Source organism: Actinia tenebrosa, unplaced genomic scaffold (genome assembly GCF_029948245.1).
Source record: "Actinia tenebrosa isolate PJP-AT-01 unplaced genomic scaffold, QUT_ActTen_1.0 PGA_scaffold10__47_contigs__length_13832649, whole genome shotgun sequence".
NCBI classification, from domain to species: Eukaryota; Metazoa; Cnidaria; class Anthozoa; order Actiniaria; family Actiniidae; genus Actinia; species Actinia tenebrosa.
In genome coordinates, this window is record NW_028292570.1 from 4863250 (window position 1) to 4886105 (window position 22856).

At 37.2% G+C, this 22856-nt stretch overlaps 2 protein-coding genes across 2 annotated transcripts; one reads left to right on the top strand and one right to left on the bottom strand.

The window, feature by feature from the left end:
* Positions 1 to 283: 283 nt before the first annotated feature.
* On the top strand, positions 284 to 11014 carry LOC116287746 (uncharacterized). Its single transcript, XM_031694427.1, has 10 exons — positions 284 to 479; positions 4804 to 5144; positions 5814 to 6114; positions 6763 to 6969; positions 7449 to 7550; positions 7994 to 8100; positions 8752 to 8830; positions 9362 to 9422; positions 10123 to 10283; positions 10503 to 11014. The coding sequence occupies exons 2-10, from the start codon at positions 4834 to 4836 to the stop codon at positions 10548 to 10550; spliced, it is 1377 nt and encodes a 458-aa protein (XP_031550287.1). The 5' UTR covers positions 284 to 479; positions 4804 to 4833; the 3' UTR covers positions 10551 to 11014.
* Positions 11015 to 17280: 6266 nt separating this feature from the next.
* Positions 17281 to 22769, bottom strand: LOC116287745 (ELMO domain-containing protein 3). The gene is made up of 5 exons (XM_031694426.2): positions 22418 to 22769; positions 20680 to 20900; positions 19461 to 19799; positions 18310 to 18517; positions 17281 to 17637 (listed from the first exon to the last, which is right to left on the bottom strand). The coding sequence occupies exons 1-5, from the start codon at positions 22702 to 22704 to the stop codon at positions 17313 to 17315; spliced, it is 1380 nt and encodes a 459-aa protein (XP_031550286.2). The 5' UTR covers positions 22705 to 22769; the 3' UTR covers positions 17281 to 17312.
* Positions 22770 to 22856: the final 87 nt, after the last annotated feature.

Consider the following 22856-nt stretch of genomic DNA (forward strand, 5'->3'; position numbering starts at 1 on the left):
AGGTTGCCGACAAAGTTCAGCAGTGTGGCTATGACGTCAAGTGTGGCTATAATTTTTTACTATATTTCGACAGCCACGCACACCCAATCATGAATTGTTATTATCTAATTGGTTTATTTTAATTCAATTGTATATTTGTATATCTTTCCTATATATTTGACTATTGTAAATAAGTGTGTGAATAAATAAAAGTCGAAAAGTCTGCGTCATTGTCTTAATAATCTGCGGTCTTGTATCGCTTCCTGTCAGCGGTAGTTGTTTGTGTTGTAGTACGCATGCGTCATTCTGAGCACAATAAACCTCGGTTTGTGGCGGATTTGCTTTGAAAAGAAAAACTATTCACCGAAAAAACGGCCAAAAAAACCCGCCTAAATAACTTAGATTTCTAAACCCCTACCCAAACAGCCTTCATTCTAACCTAGAGATAGCAGAGAAAGCTAGAACAAGGCAGGATTTGGTCGTTTTAGAGCGTTTTAGAGGTGAGTGTTAAGCATATTTTATGCATTGCTGAATATTCTTCAAGGAGTAATAGTTGCTTAGGAGCGTGACATCTCAAAAATTTCTTTTATTCTGGCCTTCTTTATCGTTTCTGCTCTACTTTACATCGCTTCTTTGAAGGTACAGTCTATATAATACAGCTTGGCGTTCATTCTATGCCTTTTGGTAGCTTTTTTTGGGTAAGAAAAAGAACTTGAAGGTGGGCAAAGTCGTGCTTTCTTTATTATTCAAGTTCTCTGAGGTTTTCACTTATCTTTCTAATATTTTTGTGACGCAACTACTCCAGCATTTTCAACTAACATTTCTAGTCCTAAAATCTAACCTATGAATACCAATTCCATACATTTTAAGCTTAATTTTACAATCGCAGTTAAAAAACACGAAGCAAAAGCGTTGGACTTCGAATTCCGTTTCCAAACGTCTTTACCGTAATGACGATTTTGATTTCTTTGAAATTTGAATTTACTCTGAAGCGTTTCTTTCTATACCAAAACAAAAAGCTCTCATTAGTTCTTCTTATTTGCTTGTGCTGTTCCCTTCTTTCTTAGTAATTCGAGAATTATTCCAGCTTGTACGGAAATCCTGAAGCAGAGACGATTCTGTGCCATTTCTGTACAATAAGCTTAATACCCTTCAAATGACTCTTGGAAATTTGAAAAAAAAAAGGAAAAAGCATCCAAACACTCCTGATTTAATAGCACTGTTTCTTTATATCTAAAATTCTTATTTTCTTTCGTTTCGGAATATTTATCTTTTAGCGTTTTCATTTAGATTTGGAGAAAGTTTAGATTTTCGACCACATATTGTAAGCCAAGAAAGATCATGATAAAGACAGTTCTAACCAAAATATGTTTCCTGTCTGCTTTAGCCTTGTTGTTCATAATTCCTTTTTACTGATCAATATATAGCTTTTTGGCACGTGAGTTTCGATTGCTTTAGCTAAGTTCCTAAAACTCGAAGTATGAAATGTAATTCTTTGTTCATTCAGTGGGGAAATAAGGTAGAGCAGGAACCTTTGATCCAGGAAAAAAAAAAGACATATCAGTTTAAATCAAAGGATTTGAATTTCTTTATGATCATTCCATAAACATGGGATTTGCTGCTTTTCTAATGTGGTTTTTTTGGAGAACTATTGTCTTGTCTGGTGTTTTTGATCAGCTGTTACATAAAATTACAAAGAATTTGAATGATATTTTAAAATTTATTGGTCAGAAATCCTGTAAACATATGTTTAAGTTATCTAGTCATTTTGAGTTCTGTCTTTTTTCCCCTTTCTTTGGGGTATTTTCTCATTTGTAATAGAAACAAGAAGAATGACTAGTATACAAGTTTCCATTGTTCATCTCATTCATTTATTCTCCTTTCATAACTTAATCAGGGATTCTGTGAACACAAATCAAACTTGTCTAAGTCATTTTTGCTTCATCATTATTTTTTCTTTCTTTAGTACATATTCACATTTGTGATATTAATTTGAACTTGACAGTCTTTTGGTTCTGAAACAAATTTAAAATTTTGAATTACCCTACAGCAGAATCGATGTACAGGGGGAACCTCTCCTTATGAACATTTCTGTATTACAGACACCTCTATATAACAGACACCTCTATATAACAGACAGATATTTAGATCCTGGCAAATTCACCATGCATTCTTTATTTCATATACCAAACCTCTCTATTCATAACATTTCTATAATACAAACTTATTTTCTGGTCCTTTGAAGTCTATATTAAAGGGGATCCACTGTATAGTAAATGAACTCATAGAAAACAGCATTATTGATGTTTTACAGTACATAGCCTAGTTAAAATCTAGGAATGAATGTCCAATGGTGCAAAAAGCTATTTAAATTTGAAGAGCCAGAGATAAGGCTATTGTTGTATTGCGGTAACCATGATCATAATCTATGTGGGTCCACTTTCTAAGGATTAAACCTAGCATTAGCACTAATATCTTGTTAAGGGTAAGCTTTCTCATATAGACTGCCCTTAAGATCATAGTGGATGTAAGCTTGCCTAACAGGGAAATACAAAAAAAGAAACCAGTAATTTTTTTCAATGCAAATCGTGCTATTTCTTCTTCTCTTCGTCTGTCTCCCTCTCATCCAACCTTATTTGAAAACGGGTCTATCTGATGAAGTGTCTTTTTCAAGAAAAGTTCTCTAAGAATGGTCAATAAGTTACCTTACCTTTATTATCAATAAACTAAGTTTAACACAATTGAAAATTTATTTCATAATCAATGCCTAACCAAGCCAAAAATAAATTTTTATTATTGCACAATACTCAACTTACCCAAGCATAACCTCTTTGTAAGAGCACTTACCAGCAAATATTTCTATTTTTAATACATTTGATCTTTAAATGGCAAGCAGATTTATATCTCTGTATAACAATATTGAGTTGAATTAAAGGTTATAATATTTCAAAGCAAGCAGATTTCTGCCTGTATATAAGTAACTAAAACATTAATCTGCTTTGTCTTTTGCTTGTACATGTATGTAATATAGTTCTCGCTTAGTTTTTTTTAACAATATTCATTTAAAGAGGAAAAGTGTTTTCTAATCATGAACTGTATTCAACATTATTTTGTTTATGGTGTTCAACTGAGTGTTTCACATTCCTTGCAATTGCCTGAAATTAATTAATTGATCAATAAAAATTATTTAAAATTAAATTATGCAAAGTTTAAATAACGACTGATAAAAATCTGCTTTCTTGACTTATGGGTTTGAAAAAAAGGCTAACAAAAAGGCTAAGTATGACTTGGAATTTGAAACACCAAAAATGTGAGGCAGACATTTTTTGTGAGAAAATCCCTAAAAAAACCTATTATTGAAGCACTGTTTGTTCCACTCAAATCAAACTTGGTTGAAACTAAAAGATTAAAAGTGTGTTTTGATATGAAATTCACTTCATTATGGAATCAGAAACTTAGAAATAAAGGAAATTAATCTTAAAGGACAAACAGAACAAGATACTACATTAAAGATAATGTAATGGCAGTTGTTTTAATTATATTTTTTATAATTCTATGCTCAATGCTCACTAGCAGGGCTCAAAATAGCAGCCTGCCAATGGCGAAATGCTAGGCCTGCCAAATTTAAGGTTTGACTGGCAAAAATAATTATATAAACTGCCAAATTGATACTAAAATAGCAGGTCAAATTTACTGGACATCATCTTCCAGTAATTTGAAATTCTTTTTGTATTCAAGCAGTGAGCGTCAAAAACTATTTTCTTGAAGAAAGTCTGTTGTACAAGGCTAAAATCTTGTTATTCAGGAAGTTTAACTTGTTTGGAAGTGGAGATGACCGATGAAAGTGGTATCAAAGTGTTAACCCTAAATGAGGTTTAAGCCTTCATTTGCTTATTTCTCATATATTTTCTATAAAAAGCCTGAAAAAGCAACATTCTAACACAAATGCAACAAAACATCTTTGTGCAATTGAGAATACTGCTTCAAACAGGCATTTTATCATAGTACATCAGTTTCTAACTGTTTGAAAAATGTTTTGAGTGTTAAACCCAAAATGAAAATTGGGATCAAAACTCATACGAAAGTCTAGTTTTTGGTTCTTTTTGCCATTATTGCTCATTATTGAAAAAAATTTCCTTTTAACAAATAAATTTCATCTAGCATCTAGCTCTCCATGGTAAAACATGTGCACACTTATCATCAATATTTTTTACTGTTAATACTCTGACAGAACAAATGTCTAATCAGAATATCGATTCAGAAGTCTGAAAAAACTGTAATTTAATTTTGTCGGAAGCCTTTTCTATTTCATGTGGCATGCCATAAAAATAAATTGCAGGTCAAAATGTGTTTCACTGATCAAAAATGAAAAACAGTGGCAAGCCATTTCCCCCCCTATTTTGAGCCCTGCTCGCAATTATTCACATTGCTTTAAGTTAGATAATTCTAAAAATAAGAAAAAAATATTTTTTTTCCAGTCTGGTATCCTAAAAAATCATGCGCTCTGATTGGCTGTTTGAGCGGGCAGTATTTTGTCAGTATCTGCCCGTGCTTGTGGTCCGTTATCCTTTGCCGCTTAACAACAAAACAAAACGATTATGAAAGCAAGAAAAAATAATACAGGAAAAAAATAAATAAGTTATTTACCTTCCTATTAGTATAGTCGGTTAGGGAAAAACTGTGCCCTCGGTCTTGAAAATGGCCTAATGGCCTTGGTCTGTATATTCAAGACCTCGGGCACAATTTTTCCCTATCCAGACCTCCTGGCCGGTAAATAACATATATTTCATTGGATCTTTAATAATTTGTTTCTCTTTCCCTCAGAAATATTAGTATTGAAATTAATAGTTAACCATGGGACAGAGTGACACTGAGAGTACTTCTTCCTCAATGCACGGAAATCCTGGCTCTCCGAGAGACCCTTCGGCAATTCTTTATGAAGATTTACATGGGCAGTCTTCCCTAAGCCCTTTTACCAGCCGTGTAAGACCCACCTCACCATCCACGTCCAGCGACAGCAGTGAACTAGACAACTCGGTGATCATTACTGACGAAAGAACCAAGTCTAGACAAAGAGATATACCCTTCATTGACCTAACTGGAGCAGAACACAATGATATAGGCACTATGGATGACGCAGAAAGATCTAATGAAGGTGCCATAGAGTGAGTATACTGGCAATGATTTGGATGTATGCAATGTAGCAGTACTTTAATTACTGGGGCTCAAGCAGGCAAAGAAAGTCTTTTAAGCCCATTATCTAGTTGCTCCAGACAGGAGCATAGCAAGGAGGGGATTGCCCACTGCGGAATTCCTGTGGATTTGGCAGGAAAATAGTATATTGCCCCCCCTCCCCCCCCTTATAATCAAGACCTCGCTACTCCCCCGCCTCCAAATAGTTCATAAACACTGACCATCATGTGCTTTTAGGCAGAAAGAATTCTATTGAAAACTTGTGGTTCAGCTGATGAACATTGCACTTGAGGCAGGAAATGACGTCAAGTTAAACTGAGCAATAATTTTTATTGTTTAAGGCTCTTCCATTCTCCCTCAATCACCAATTCCTCCCCCAAAATATGTTGTTCATTAATTATAAGCTAATTATTGTTAATTATTATTATTGTTGTTGTTGTTGTTGTTATTATTATACATACGTCTGTATACGTAACTACCTATAGAGCTGTAAATTCTGAATTGTACTCACGATTGTGTGCTTTCCTATACTCATTAATTATTATTATCAATTATTTTTACTATCAATCATTATTATTGTCAATTATTATTATCATTATTTTATGTTATTATTATTCATTATCATTTTTATTGTCATATAGGGAGGTTAATGGAATGTACAATGACTTTGCTGCTCGTGTACAGAGGCAGCTTCATGTCACACGTGAAAGACTTGCCAGAATAAGAACTGAACACCATCGTCTGCGCTTACATGCCTTAAGATCTCGCATGCAGAATTGTCCCTACATAACAACGTACAGGTCAGGGAGACGGCCAACACCCCATTCTCTGACACATAGACAGAGGCCCCAGGAACTGAACATAGCTTCAACATCAAGTGGTCCAGTCCGTGTGACCTCTCCTATTACTATTAATGATTCTCCTGTCATGCCTGAAAGAATTGTAAGTACAGTACCTCAAGTTTCTCCAATTTTCCTCTAAGCTAAATTCAAGTGTGACCTTTTAATGTAGTTGGATATACCCTGATTTGATCAGCCCTGAGGATGGTTCATGGTTCAATCTGTGGGTTGGCCCTGCCCTGTATTAGATCAGCCCAGAAGTTGTTTCAGGGTTTGATCTGTGAGTTAGTCATGCCCTGACTTAGATCAGGCCAGAGGTTGTTTCAGGGTTTGATCTGTGAGTTAGCTATGCCCTGATTTAGATCAGGCCAGAGGTTGTTTCAGGGTTCGATTTTTGGTTTAGCTTCAGATTCAGTATTAGTTACTAATGAACACTGTAAAGCGTTGTTGAAGTTATGCGATATTGACGCTATATAAAATATATAAAAATATTATTATCTTTTAACCATGCCCTGACTTAGATCAGCCCAGAGGTTGTTTCAGGGTTTGATCTGTGAGTTAACCATGCCCTGACTTTGATTATTCCAGAGGTTTTTTCAAGGTTTGATCTGCAAATTATGAATTCATGTTCTGACTTAGATCAGCCAAATAGCTGTTTCAGGGTAATCGTTGAAATTAAAATAAACAGTCAAATGGTAGAACTTGCAATAAAAATTGTAATCTTATTTGATTATACTAATTGATTTGTTAGGATCGCACTTTATCACCTGAGAATGTAGAAGAAGGTGCCCATGGTGAAGAACCTCAGGGAGCCAACTCCGAGTCCTATAATCATCAACCAGAGCATCGGTATGCATGGCGTCGCCGCCTCAGTCGAGACAGTGTGCTTCAGCGCTTACAAGATAGGCTATCATCCTGTAATGAGGAATCTGATGAAGCAATAGCAAGGCGACTGCAGGTAAGAGCAAGCACTTATCCCCTTCCACCTGTTTATCCTTCTTCTACTGCTGCTACTGGAAAGACAATAGTAATTATTAGCAATAGCAATGAATACAGCAGCAAACGACAACGACTAGCTGATCTGAGAAAAAATTGTTAGCCAATCAAAATCTAGATGTGTCACTAATTTTTCTCTAATATTATGGATTTCCAGGCCACAAAAAAACAAAAACAAAAAAACAAAAAACAAAAACAAAAAAAAAAAACGTTGCTAATAAGTTTTTGATAACAGCAACTTAATAAATAATGAGGTTTATATTTTTATTGAAATGGCAGGCAGGTTTTTATTTTTCACTGGTCAATTTTTGCAAGCTTCATGACACCTTTGTTTTGCAGTAATGTCATTTTACGTCACTATTCCTAATCCGCTGGAATTAGCAGCAGCAACAAAAATTAGACTATTTCGTTCCATTCATATGTCATTGTTATTTCTTTTAGGCTCAGTTTGATCAAGAACTAGCAGACGAGCAGCCGCAGGTCCAAACAGCTGAGTCATCCTTCCTTCCACATGCCCCACCCGACCTTGCAGCTGGACCATTGGTAGGTGTTATTTATAGGCAGATCTTTGTTTACGTTTTTTCCTCATGAGCATAAAAAAATTCAAGCTACAAGCAAACCGACTCTAGAAATTGAAAGAGAGTGTCCTACTTAGAAACTACTACAAATTTGAGAGTAATATGTAAATTTTTATGAAAACACTTCAATTTACAAAGAAATGTACGGCTGTGTGGCAAGTCTTGCCACACGACCATATACATTTCTTTATAAATCATACCGCTTTCAAAAAAATCTCACTCCTAACATATTGAACATATTACTCTCATTCATTCTCTTTCAATTTCTGGAGTCGGTTTGATTGTAGCTTGAATTTCTTTTAATGCTAATGAGGGAAAAACGTAAATAAAGATCGGCCTATAGTATCTTTGTCATACAAAATCTGCTTTTTGAGAAAAAAACTTATCTACTTTGTTCTGTTGTTTAAGCCTTTACCCCTACATTACCGCCGCCGACGTTACTGTCATAGAAGACATGGAATAAGCTACAGTTTGACTTCTTCAAATACACTTCCTGATCTGCTGTTGCCTTTTGTGTAAGTGCCTGTTTTCAAATACTGTAACGGACGAACCATTAGATAATTCAGATGGGTTGCCCAACCTCTCCTTTTAGGAAAGAACAAGAATGCACATTTCGCGAGAAGGAGACTACAAAAAAAAAAAAAAAGAAAAGAAAGAAAAAAAGAAAGAAAGAAAAAAAGAAAGAAAGAAAGAAAAAAAGAAAGAAAAAAAAAAAGAAAACCAAAGGCATCTTACGACTGGGCTGTCACAGGCAACCCAGTAGATATTGAACGAACACAAAATAATTTCTTACAAAGACTGCTACAAAAAGATAAATATCGTACAACATAATTTCCTGCAAACCTCCCTACCCCGCTCCCCCCTTAATTTTCTAATGGTCCATCCCTTACTGCAATCTATGTCAAAAAGGGATTATTATGTCTGTTGTCTTTCGTTTGGGAAGGAATGAGAGGAGAAAGAAGGGGAGGACATGGATGGGTATAGAAGTTTGAAAGAGATGCGTAATTTTTCATAGACAACTCCTTATTTTCGCAGATTTCCTCATTGCGATGTGGTTTTCTGTGGATAAACAAAGTAATAATAAATAGGGTTTCTCACATGTATTTTCTCTACCTCCCCTCCCATCGTTTTCCCTCATTGATTCGTTGACATCGGTATGCTTACAGGTCCATGACGTCACTTCCTCCTCCACTGCATCACTTTGATCCAGTACAAAACCATGGAAACGAAAACGAAGATTATGAAGTGAGTTTTGCAGTTTTATCTCTAGAGCAAATTTCGTACGAGTGGGAAAAGATACGGAACTCGTATCCAGTGCTTTAGCCGTTTCGTTTCTTAATGAACGACATGTCGTACCGTGTACTTGCTGTAAGCCAGTAGCGTATGTTTCCCACTCATACAATAAACATTCCTATGGAAAGCCATTTCAATGTTATGACATGTCGTACCTTGTACGTACGTACTGTAAGTCAGCTCCGTACATTTTTCACTCATACGTAGTGCGAAAGCCATTCTTATGGGAAGCCATTTCAGTGTTACGGCATGGCGTACCGTGTACGTACTGTAAGTCAGTTCAATACCAAAACCATTCTTATGGGAAGCCATTTTACTGTTACGGCATGGCGTACCGTGTACGTGCTGTAAGTCATTACCGTATGTTTCCCACTCGTACAATAAACATTCTTTATTGCAAGCCGTTTCGGTGGTACACCATGGCTTACCGTGTAAGTCATTACTTTATATTCCTCACTAATAAAATAACTGTTTTATTTCCAGGCGTTATGGAATCTAACCGAACGCATCGGACCAGCCAAATCACGAGGGCTTAACAAAGAAGGTAAGGAAGAATTTCATTCTCTTTCAAGGCAAAACATTTTCTCTAGGTTCTCCCTTTTCCCCTTTCCGTACGAATCAACATGTATGTCGAGTGCTTAGTGGTAGTGTGTGAGGAGTTAACCCACGTAAACCCCTTACTGGAAGTGATTATTGTAGAATACAATGCCCAGTTTCGAGTTCTCTGTTGCTTAGACTTAGCCTTGATATTGTGCAAAATATTTATGAGTTTCAGTGAAGATACAGGGAATTTCAAAGTGTTTGTATTGTTGAAGTTGTGCATTCTTTACTTTACCGTTGGTATTTGTGAGTATTTAGACACTGATTCGAGGCTAATCCTGAGTAAATGAGTCTGTAATCAAGAAACACAGCGGTAATTTGGAACTCGAAAATGGTCCATTTCACATGTACCAAATCTAATGCACATAAGAAAAACCTATTGTTTGAATTTATTTAAATGTGGAGTTTGACGTTTAAACTGACCCAAAGTTTATAAATAAGAGTACAGGCAACAATTGCATAACCCCCCTTTAATCATCCTGCAATAGTTATCAACCCCACTCAATATGTGATACCCCCCTAACCATTTCTCAAAATGACGTAACCCCCCTACAATTTTGCCGACCCCCCCCCCCCCCCCTTCATGCGTTAATAAATGAAACCCCCTTAAACCATTGCTTATCTTGTCATTATTTTTATTGCAGCCATAGACCGCATCCACTCATTCCGTTACAGTGCGAGTAACAAAGAAATGTCTAATGGGAGTTGTGTTGTGTGCATGATGGATTACAACAACAGAGAAAAACTAAGAAAGCTTCCATGTTCACATGACTTTCATTCCAAGTGTATAGATAGATGGCTCAAGGTACGTTATATGTCCAATCGTCAAAATGAATTAACACCGAATTGATGGGTTGTAAGCATTCTCAAGAGAGTCAGAAGACAACAAAAAAATATATATATATATATATATATATATATATATATATGTCACACACACACACACACACACACACACACACATATATGTGTGTAAACAAACAAATAAATAAATAAATAATTTGTGATTATTTTGTTTTAACAGAACAACCGCAGTTGCCCAGTCTGTCGTGAAGTCGTTTGCAGCTCTTAAATTTCGACTATGGAGTGCCACACGATCGTCATTGGGACCTCTTTTGCATAATGATTATATAACGCCATATATCCATATACACCAGTAGAGTGCAAACCATATATCCGTGACAAAGTTAACTAACAAAAGAGGTCTACTACTGAACTTACTAGTTTCTGCAAATTGGTGCAATTTCTTACGACGCTTTTCACGGATATATGATATATACACCCTATCCATATAAAGTAATATTGATAATGAATACAATTTTGTAAGTAGTTTGCCCGCCACTTTAAGATCGATAAAATATCGTTGTAAATATTGAACGATCATAGTCCGTGATTGACATAATAATAACAAGCCCCACTTTAATCCCAATAACTTGGCTAGGTTTCATTTATTGCATTCACTATATAAGTAATCTATATTTTTTCTATGTATTATAACAGATACACATTTAATAAAAGATGGAATATGTTAGCCTATTTTGGCTGGATTTTGATTCGATTGAAAATTATACCTCTTACTTTTTTTCTTACAATTCTTCGTTTGCACGTTACGTTATCGCGGCCATGTTGGTACCATTTAACAAAAGATTTCTCATTAGCATCCATTGTTAACGGTACCACAATGGCCGCCATGTTTTTGTCTTTTAACTCTCTTGGGAATGCTTGCAACCCATCAATACCGCTGCGTTCTTTGATTACAGACTCATTTACTAAGGGTTTAGCCTCGAATCAGTGTTTAAATATTCACAAATGCCAATAATAAAGTAAAGAATGCACAACTTCGACAATACAAACACTTTGAAATTCCGCGGACCTTGACTGAAACTTGTGAATATTCTACAGAAAATCGAGGTTAGCGACAGAGAATTCGAAACTTTAGTACGCACGCTTATTGGAACTTGAAATAGAAAAACAGTAGAACCGTTAATCATTATGTATTGATGAGTTTTAAATTGGAATGTTTTTTTAGTCTCCTAAGAGTTATTAGTAATATTCTATTACTGCGGAAAAAAGTAAATAAGCTTTTACCTGCGTCCTTCCATCATCACGCACACACTTCAATAATCCCCTCCCGTCCCCTGAACCACGACTGTAGCGAGCAGATCGTTATACTTGATAGGAGAGCCGCAATAAACCATATAGTGTCACACTCGTAAGACAAATTAACCGTCAACTGCTTCAGTTAACATATTAAGACATATTCCGACAACATTTGAGAAAATAAATTAAAATGGGAGGCAAGAGCGTCCTGGGCAATTAATTGATATCTGAAACATCAATTTAAAGGTCGGTGGAGTTATTTTTCGAGCAAGGGATTAAGCTGCAACACCCACAGTACATGTTATGTATTCAGTTATCGCTTTGTGCTATGTATATATATAGGACCATATATTATATCTTACGACCATCACTCCCCTCACGGGTCTCTTCCGTGAGTTTCACTCCACACGCACTACCACTACATTTTCAAATTTTACAACACGATACCCCACTCAACTATGGACTGTAAAATCAGGTAAAATAGGAGTAAAAGAAACAAGCCTCGGGCGATCCAAGTTGTTTCTCTTCTCTTCTCTTCTCTTTTCTTCTCTTCTGTTCTCTTCTCTTCTCTTCTCTTCTCTTCTCTTCTCTTCTCTTCTCTTCTCTTCTCTTCTCTTTTCTTCCCTTCCCTTCCCTTCCCTTCCGTTCTCTTCTCTTTTCTTATTTCTTTTCTTTTTTCGCGCTAATTGTAAGAAATAAAAAAATAGAAAAATAAATAAAAATAAATAGATTTCAACTTGCTGATTTCAACTTGCCGGCTAAACAGGAAACGTCCAGGACAGTCTAAATCGGTATATATATATACACTCGATTGCAGAAACGTTGAAGTGTACATTTATACAAATATCTATAATGAGATGCATAATGCAAAATAACCATTTTTAATGCTTAAAACCAACTGATTTATAATCTGTATGATATAATAGACAAGAAAAAAATATTTTGACAGTCATTGAATGAAACAAACAATAAATAGAGCGATTTTTTCATTTTTGCATATCATTAAATATACTGAATAAATTAGATATATGTATAAATGTATACTACAATGTTTCTGCAATCGAGTGTATATATATATATATATATATATATATATATATATATATACATTTATACATTTATACAAATACCAAATGAGATGCATATATATTGCAATTTTACTTTTTTAGCCCTCAAAAGCAATTGATTTATAATCTGTAGGACTAAAACACAAGAATAAAATATTTTGACGTGCGGGAGCAAAAATTCACTCTTTGCTTCTTTAGCTCCGCGCGGCTATTTTTCGATTGGCAATGCTGAGCAATGGAACCACCCCCAAACGCCTGCTAAGCAGGATAACGCTGTAATTTTTCGCTGAAATAAATCCACTATGTGTCGCCAGAACAAGCAAGAAATGTTTGAACGCGACGAATTGGCGGCTTAATTAACATTAATGGAAGACTTAATGGTCTTTCGGGAAGGACTGAAAAAGAAGACATTTCTATATATATATATTAGTATTATTTATAGTTCACCTAATTTATAGCCTCAGAGGGCGCGCAGTGGCCTGCTAGTTGCTTATATTACGTTCCATCCAAACTTATTTGTGCGTCCTTGGTGATGGTATATAATATACGTAAAGGCAAAAGTGGTGGGGATGGTTTGACTCAATAACAGCCGCCAGTAAAAGGGGCTTTCAAGCCATCGTACACCTCTACGGAAAATGTAAATTTGGTCGGGGCGCTTAGAAATGGCACATCAAGTTTGGTATGGGAATTGGCAAACCAAATCATAGACCTTTAGAATTAATATCTAAAGAGGTCTCGAAATGAGGTTCCCGATCTTCTAGGTTGGTCCACGACAATATGCAGCTGGTCAAAAGATGCCGCAGGCTCAAGTCATAGAACTTTAGACTTAAGAGTAGGCTTTTATCAATTCGTTGTCGACGTCATAGTCACCAAAGCAAGTCTTACATTATTCATGCTGCATTCCAGATAGTACTTTTTTTTTTAGTTTTAGTGTGAGGATTTTGAGAATCTATTTTTTGGCCAGGGTCCTGAAACGATGAACGTGAACGATGCGAATGAATGCTTCAAAGAAGGTGAATGTGGTCATGATCCCTTAAGCATTTGCTTCGTCGAAGAAAAGTCCGAGAAGAAACAGCGTCGATGGTCCGGTTTGCCAACTGTTTCCCCAAAGTTACAATGTCATTTTTTATCTTTCGGTCACTTTTTAAGCTCTCTACCAAAAATTCCTTCTGCTCGACAGACAGGGATATGGATACTAAAATGTGATTTTTCTTTGGTGTTTGAAGAATGCGGAGTAGTACCGCCTTCGTTTCTGTTAGAAAAGGATAGACCCAACCAGGGTGAAGACAGCGACGTCGAAGAAAAAAGACAGGAGATCAACGATACTGAAACACAAAACGACAAATGGCCGTTGTTAAGGGGCGTTGAGAGGTCGCATTCCGCTTTCATTCAAGGGAAAAATACTTTTACTCCGAGTCCATTTCAGTTAGTATCCTTCAGAGCAACTGACGCTATTAGCCAGTGCCAGATATTCGAAAATGAAGAGCCAACATTGAAATCGTTGGCTACTGGCACAAGTTGTCTCTTCTCAAACCACGAGGAAATGTCAGAATCGACGTCTCGTGGCAAAAGCCCCGAGATGAACCTGTCCTTGTCGTCATGTTCCGCCAGTTCGTCCAACTGTTTTTCTGTGGAACTCAATGTCGGATCAGCCGACTTTGTCTGCTATTGGAACACTTGTAATCACAAAGAAAAGAACACCGATCGATTGTTTCATCACATTCTTCACAGCCATCTTCATCGATCCACTGATTTTCGATCCACTCGTTGTCTTTGGAGAGGGTGTTCCAGAGATGGCATCCTAAAAGTTTTTAACTCTAGGCACAAGTTACTCGTTCACGTTGGGATCCACTGCCAGAAACTTAAGGAACCACAAGAAGTCGTAAGTATCCAATGGCTTTATTTTTGATTTCCTCGTTGGGTGGGTTTTGGTGTGCTTGTTAGGAATCTAACGTTAGTACAGTGCAGTAGGACCGCCAAAGTAGGCTCTCCTAATCCAGTTGTTCCTCTATTAGATTAAATACTGTTTCCATTGAGTTGAGTTGATCGAGACAACAGTGGCGACCGGACATGGATAATCGGGAAAGCACTGCCGTCAATCAAATAAATTGTTTAAGTGCATAACGAATAAATAGAGTCGGACTATCCCCTCCTCATTATTACCCTCTTTCCCATGCAGGAGTGAAAGGCAGCGCAATTATACTATACTTTCAGTGCCTACAATGCACATGCATATATATATATATGATATATGGAGTAGTCTTAAAAATGGCTGCTGTCCACGGTGGACAGCGGTATAGCCATGCGCACTGCAAACATCGCGCACCACATCATACCACCATCACATGGGTGGGCGGGTTACACAATCTTGATATCGTTGAAAAGAATGTGTGTAAAGACAGGATTTCGCATTATATATTTCCGGCACTGAGAATAGAACTAATATTTGCTTACTTATTGTTACAGCTCGGAGATGTCAAAGACCAAACGCCATGTGCACAACAAACCGAGCAGAAGAATAGTTCATTGAGTAACTCTATGCAGGTAGAATAGTGCTTTCATGTTTTCCGAGTTGATTTTTGTAGTTTTGGATATTTTGGAAGACCAATTCCAGGATTCCCTTCCATAGATGGTGGGTACAGGGTAACCCCACCCCTCCCCTCCAAATCCCGTAAGATGACAATTGTTTAACCCGACGTTTGTAGCCGCAACGTTTTTAGGAGCTTCTGGCGGGACCTTACTGTTCACAGCACGAAAAGGTTGACTTTACGCCAGGCTTACACTTAATCACTTTGTGGCTCAAAACTAATATATTGCAAAAGTGAAGCTAACGGCAAAATACAGATGAAATAACGCTTTCTCTTCATGGAATACATTATGCCATTTTCATTTTTTTATTTTCTGTTAGCCTTGTATTCAAGCTAATTTTGAAAGGGGCCTATAAGCCCTAAAAGCATCAGAATCACTTTTTTTTTGTAAATGGGCCTCTAGAGAACGAGAGAAAGTCTCCATGATGTTGATTAATCACCAAATGAATGCTATCATTTTTTTTATTTAGAATCTTCTTGGACTGCGAAGGCTGTTCATGTTTCGTAAGAATGGCCAGTCTTCCCGATGGCCAAAGCAATGAGACTCAAGACTGCTACTAACCAATCAGAATGATCCAGGCACGGATGAGATCACTGTCCAGGAAAGTTTGAAATACATTGATACCGCATTCATTCTTCTACCTCCCTAGTTACTAGTTACTGCTGCTACGTCGGACAAGCTAAAATGTGCTTTTGATGCATAAAAAAACAGACACCAATTGCGATTGTTAAAAATTGTAAAATGTCAGTTTTAGAATCAATTCATTCTAAAAGTAGATTACTGCGGTTTTCGATATTATGCGAACTCAGCATTTCAACACTTGTTGTGAAATTGTTTTATCATTGCCGCCAGTCAAGAACATAAAAGGTTCCGACTGATTATTTTTGACTGACGGCAGCGAAAACTCAAATTTCAGCGTGCAGCTCCTGACTACCGAGTTTGCAGGAAATCGAAAACCGCAGTAAGATAAAAAAATCTTATAATTTCGAGTTGGTTGGTCGGACATTGTTTTCTATTGGGAAAACTACCCATTGTTTGGGGGACCCTCAAGCATAGCCGGGATCGGTCTCTTCCTAGAAGTATAACCCACTTTACCTAAGGTTTAATGTTTTCTCCCATTTCAGACCACGTGTCAATCTCTTGAGAGATTCATTCATGTGTATTCTCATGCGCAACCGTTAAAAATGATGCTCTAGCCGAGTGACACGCGATGTCTGAAATGGAAACATTAAGTGTCAACCTCTTGAATATTATTCTTTGTTTCAGCTGCATCCATATTCGTCTTCTCGTGCGGCACCGTTAAATAAAGAAATAATACTCTAGGGATTGACACGTGGTCTGAAATGGAAACATTAAGTGTCAACCTCTTAAATATGATTCTCTGTTTCAGTTGCATCCATATTCGTCTTCTCGTGCGGCACCGTTAAACAAAGAAATAATACTCTAGGGATTGACACGTGGTCAGAAATGAAGACATTAAGTTAAGAAGGTCAAATATTTGAGCTTTTCTTTAAAACGTTTTAAGATAATAATATAATAGGCATGTACGAATTAACTGAAAGTCCGGTGCCAGCGAAAGGAAAATACGTCGTTTGAATAATGGCGTCATTTTACACAGAAACCTATAGCTTGGGCTACCTGTGGTGAAAATGCCTGCCACATATACGCTTATCGGCAGATTAAATAAAAAAGTCATTGATATGTGAGTTCTTTTAATATGGAAGAGGTTTTCTGGCATGAAGGATAACATCCCGGGGAGGGGGGGGGGGGAGGGAGGGGGGGTTACTCCCCTATATTCGCTATACGGGTACGTGCCGCCAAACAGGGTATGGTTATAAGCGTTTCTACTGTGGAACAGGGTAAATAAAATCGCGCTCGCTCTGGAACAGGGTATATGAAATCACGCTCTCTCCTTTCTGGAACAGGGTTTTCAGCGATGTTGCTCTGGAACAGGGTATGAATTTCAGCGATTTCACTCTGGAACAGGGTCAGGGTTCAGAGGGCTCAGCGGCACATCCCTACCCTAAACGGGCAAGAGTACCCCCCCCCCCCCCCCGAGGATAACATTCTCTAACATCTTATACCAAGTGTACTTCTTCTTCTTCATGCGAAGGCAGATCACAGACTCCTGCAAACTTATTCATGACTGGAATTTCTCGGTTTTTCGGCGAGATGTTTTCTTCTTCCGGTATGACGAGATTCTTTCTCTCATTAATGGCTTGTTCAAGCTGTTTTAGAGCAAGGTTTGTCTTTTTAAGAGCAAATTTCTCTCCCTCTTTTAATACGAATCCAGAGTCGTTTATGGTTTTGTGTTGGTGTTTCCATACATGGTATATGTGATAAAACACTGAGACGTAGAATTCACAGAATACTTTCATTACACAGCGCTGTGAATTACATGCCCTGCCAGAAATCAATTTAAAAAATATTCAGTAATTGTATGCTATTAATCATTATTAGAGGCAAATATTGCCCGTCATGTGCTATTAACAAGAGAGTATCCTATTGCTGAGAGTAACCAACTTAATGAATCTCATTACCAGCCTTGCTTGGTATCAATCAGCTGAAGGAATGTCATTAAGAGTACTAAAATGGTTTGAACCCAGGCGTTGAAGTTTGTTGTGAAGTGTGATCGTCAGGGTGAGTGTAGTCTTGAGAAAGACTGTTGTTGGTGGTGACTGACGTTTAGACAATCTTTAGAGTCCAGTGAGAAAACAAGAGACAGTGAATCTCATTACCAGCCTAACGTGACAGGCAAACACTGCCCGTCATGTGCTATCAACCAGAGTATTCTATTGCTTGGTATCAATCAGCTGAATGAATCTCATGAATCTCATTACCAGCCTACAATGACAGGCAAACACTGCCCGTCATGTGCTATCAACCAGAGAGTATTCTAATACTTGATATCAACAGGCTGAATGAATCTTATGCAATTTGGTTGGTGGGGTCGCAAAAAGGCTAAAACTAGTTGGAGTACCTGGAGTATATATGCTTGGGCTTCCTGATAGGGTTCAACCTCCATCCCCCTTCCCTTCCCCCTCCCCCTCCGACTCCCCCAACCTTTGCACTCACCTGTTCAGTTTTCCTTCTCTCAAAGCAATGAGAGCAATCCGTGTTATGTTGATTGACATTACACAAAATGGAAAGTTTTGCGTTTCATGTTGAGACAATCGGTATATGTCGAGAGCGATTGAATGAATATGATGATCTGTTACTAAAAAGAGCAGATTGACCAGGCCAAGAAGACCGCACCCTCGTAAATCTGTCGCTGGGTCCAGCCCTTAAATGACAAATATATATATTTTATATAAGAACAGTGTGTAATAGGTAAATTACGAGCCTCGTATGAAAAAACTGAAGAAGAGGGCCAATGGGCCTTTCACAACTTCAAGTCGTGTAAAAAATGAGCCAGCTCAACTAGAAACTGTGGACAACTGTTTCGGCCTGTATTGGGCCTCATCAGCACTGTATATCTAGTGAGCTGGTAGAATCCCACAAAAAAGTAGTACATGAGAGATGAGGCGATAAGCTGTTTGGGATAGGCTCGGAAATCATATAAGAACATGCGTTATAGGTAAATTACGAACCTTGTATGAAATGACTGAAGAAGAGGGCCCATGGGCCTTTCACAAGGAATAGGGGGCTGGGCCCTCTTGGCTATGCCCCTTTTCAACTTAGGGATTGGAGAATGTCATGGTAAATTTAGCAAAATTATCCTGCTTAAACTAACATATGGTCTTCTCCTATTAATTTCAAAACCCAGCCAGGACTCTCGGGCTTAGTTCATGACATACAACTTTCTCCGATCATTTCAAAACTTAATGAAAACCCTGATTTATAATCATACATTACTTATACCCTGACTTAGATCAGCCCAGAGACCCGGGGGGGGGGGGGGGGACTCTTGCTCATTTAGGGTAGGGATGTGCCGCTGAGCCCTCTGAACCCTGACCCTGTTCCAGAGTGAAATTCCTGAAATTCATACCCTGTTCCAGAGCAAGATTGCTGAAAACCATACCCTTTTCTGGTAGTGCAAAAATAGATACCCTGTTTCAGAGAGGAGAGCGTGATTTCATATACCCTGTCCCAGAGTAGAATTGCTGAAAACCATACCCTGTTTGGTGGCACGTACCCGTATAGCGAATGTAGGGCAGTACCCCCCCCCCCCCCCCCCCCGGGCCCAGAGAATGTTCCAGGTTTAATAAAAACAAGATTTTTTTTACCTTGAAATCCAATCAGCTCCCAGTGATTACCATATCTTGGACAATCCAACTTAGTTCCCGTTAGTTTCTTGTAGATAGTTTGTAGCATCAAATTGTGTAATGGTTCGTTGTTATGGAACATGCACAATGCAAGCGTAAAGATTAAATCACGGTCATATAATAAATCGTTGTTCATCTTGGGAGGCCCAAAAAGTGCATAGATGATAGCCGAACAGCCTCTCCTTCGGACAGTTGTTTTGATATGTGAGCTGTGTTGCTCCAGGTATGGTGCTGTTTGGAAATGACGATAGGCATCATCGAATTTTAAACTTGGTGACCCAATACCAGTTGCTGCAGCTCCTAAACAGCAAATGCAAATGTGTATAAAATTAATGAATTCGCCAGTAACAAAACGAGCAGGTGATTGGAACTCAGTTTCTCAAATTTGATTTAATTGACAAACAGACTCCATCGTTAGGAAGAACAAAAAGAAAAACAAATTAATAAAGGACAAAATCAACATGTATCATAATCTTTCACGTGATAACTCTCAGTGTTTTTAAAGGTAACCATCAAGTTAGACTGTGAGAATGACCACTTCTGATTGGCTGAGTTTATTTTACTACTTCTGTGTTTAAACCAAAATAAATTTAAGCCGATCAGAAGCTGTCATGATGACCATCAAGACAAATATGGACTATCAGGTAAGGGATGCTGTTTAATAGTTTTGACTTCCCAAAGGTAGAAATTAATGAGTGAGTAGCATTCTATGATATAATATATGTACAAGAATCTATATGTCCCTCCAGTAAACCTGAATTATGGGAAGTTTGGTGTTAAGTATGCAGCTGTCACAAGCTGGAATGAATTACCACATAATATAAAAACCAGTTCAACACATAAAGTCTTTAAAAATAAGCTTAAAAAACATCTGTTGCTTTAGAATTTTGATTCTATTTAGGTTTTGCTTCAATTTAACTTTATTTCCTACTTTAATTTAGTTCAAACTTCACTTTATTGTATATAACTTTTTATGTGTATTGAATCTATTTTAGTTTTGCCTCTTTCCCCCTTCTTTGAAAGTATTATATAGTTTCAAGGTGCAGAAATATTCTCTTAACCCTTTTGGGTTGTTTTTCTTCTGCTCCTCCCAGTTAATTTTTTTTAAATAGTGATGTAAAGTATAAAATTCTCATTCTGGGAAATAAAAAAACCTTGAAACCTTGAAACCTTAATGTACCTGGCTGAACAGTTTCAACCATGTCCCATTCCATCTGTGCTTGTTCAAGGGTTGTTGGAGGTGAAGGGAGTTTGCGTATTCCGGGAGGTAAACTTGACTTTTTATGTGATCTTCCACGCTGCTTCCGAGGCTCTCTGTCACGGTAAGCAACTTTTTGAGCTGTCTCATTTTTATTTGACGTCTGTCGATTTTGCTCCAGTGAGCTGGATGATGATAATGACCTAATTAATCAATAAATAAAATAGATGTTAGATGTGTATATCTGACATACAAATCATATTATATTCAGATTATAAATGAAATGACAAAAACATAAATATAATATTTCGGCTGCACACAGTAGCCATCTAATGTGAATGAAACAGTGAAAAGAAATGCTAATATAATTTGGTTATTCAAGAAAATAAAAAGATCATATATATTTAATGTCCAAGGAAAAGAGATCTATTAGGCTCAGGTCAAATGTCGAACTTCACATTAGCCAAACATGACATCAAAGAAGACCGCCTCATTATCAATTGTTTCAAATTAGGTTCAACCCATGTGAAGTTTGACCTTTGACCGTGCCTAATACCCAATTCACACCTAAACCTGTTTAGTTAAACTGTGTTTTCATTAGGAAAAAAATTGAGAAACTAGAAACCTACAATATAATGAAACTTTGTAAAATGTTATCAGAGCAAGACATTTGAGGATAGTTTACATACATTATTTCACCAAATATTGTGCAGTGTTCGTAGATAGTTTTCCAAACCTGTTTATTTAAACCACTTTAAAATATGTTTAAGCTTTGGTGTGAATGGGGTATAAGTCTTCTACACAGCTGCTATTAGTGTTGTCACTAATATGGAGACTAAGTAGGAGACTAGTGATCTTTCTGACGACCCTCCCCTAGATTTTTACTGCCCTTCCCCTCCCCCTACCTTTGTAATTGAAATCAAGCCTTCCTTAACATCTGTATGAACATAATTGTCTTTGGTTTAAGTTTATTGCACGGTGGTAAAAAAACTTTAGAAATGCGACTTATTCACTCACTTGGCACCATCAATCCCCTTGGGATGAATGAATGAACGCTTCGCTTTTAATTAGTCATGCTTCGCTTTCCATTTCCCACTTATTATTTTTTCGATCCTTTTATTTCCTTTTATTTCTTCATATGCTTATTTCTCATTGGTCACTTTATTTTCCATCTTAGTATTCATTCACCCCTTCTCATCTTTTCTTTCCACCTACTCCGACGAAGGACTATGCGAAATGTCAGTTTCACAAAGCTTTTTACGGTGATCCAATTTATCTACAAGCTCCATCTGTATGAAGACCCAAGCTACAAAGTCAACAAAGCTGTCCCTTGGGACCATTCTTTGATTCACTCATTTTTGTAAAAGAAAAATTTAGGAGCCTCTACCATAATGATAACACATAGATCAAAGAAGAAGAAAAAAAAAAGCGAAAATAAAACAAATTATGATTTTCCAAAAATGAAATATTATCGAACTGTTTGTTTGTTGTCATAGAAACCAAAACTTGTCAAAATGCTTCGATAAAATTCTCATCAGTCATTTATTTAATCCTTTAGAAGCGACGGCTTAGAATATTGGAATCATTAATGAGATAGCTTTAGGTACATAAAATTAACATTATCTCACAAATTTATTTTCGATTTTTTAAATAGGAACGATTCTGAATGGACGCTTTCGACGTGCACATGTAGCTTCTTAAAAATCTCACAAAATCTTACCCCAAACTGGATGGTAAACTTGTTGGTAATGCTTCAGTTTTAACAGGTATTCGTACTTGTTCTTGAATCGTTTCATCTTTATTAATATCTCTGTTAGATTTCATTCCTTTTTCGATTGCTTTATTCCTCAGTCTTTCATTCGACTCCACAGAATTTTTGATTTCGAACGCGTCGTCGAATTCTTCATCAAAATCGTTGTCTGCTGTTGAGGTCACATTTTGGAATGCTCTCTCGGCCTCCTTATCAAGTTCTGTCTCGTGAGAAGCCATTTTTGAAGCGTTCAGCATTTATTCGCGATTTGCTGTCAAAGAGACGAGTTGTATTTCAGTCACACCTTCCTTCCCGCCGCCATCTTGGACACTTATGACGTAGGTGCCAAAAGGTGTTTGAGTATAATGTGCTTTTCTTTCAAATCGACTTCAGTTATTTCTTCCTCAAA

Excerpts from the sequence above, each read along its gene's own strand:
- LOC116287746 (XM_031694427.1), top strand. The coding sequence starts at position 4,834 with ATGGGACAGAGTGACACTGAGAGTACTTCTTCCTCAATGCACGGAAAT. Across the intron at positions 6,970-7,448 it reads CAATAGCAAGGCGACTGCAG|GCTCAGTTTGATCAAGAACT; the intron begins GTAAGAGCAAGC and ends TATTTCTTTTAG. Across the intron at positions 9,423-10,122 it reads ACGAGGGCTTAACAAAGAAG|CCATAGACCGCATCCACTCA; the intron begins GTAAGGAAGAAT and ends TTTTTATTGCAG.
- LOC116287745 (XM_031694426.2), bottom strand. The coding sequence starts at position 22,704 with ATGCTGAACGCTTCAAAAATGGCTTCTCACGAGACAGAACTTGATAAG. Across the intron at positions 20,901-22,417 it reads AGTTTACCATCCAGTTTGGG|GTCATTATCATCATCCAGCT; the intron begins GTAAGATTTTGT and ends TTGATTAATTAG. Across the intron at positions 18,518-19,460 it reads GGAGCTGATTGGATTTCAAG|GGCTGGACCCAGCGACAGAT; the intron begins GTAAAAAAAATC and ends TTGTCATTTAAG.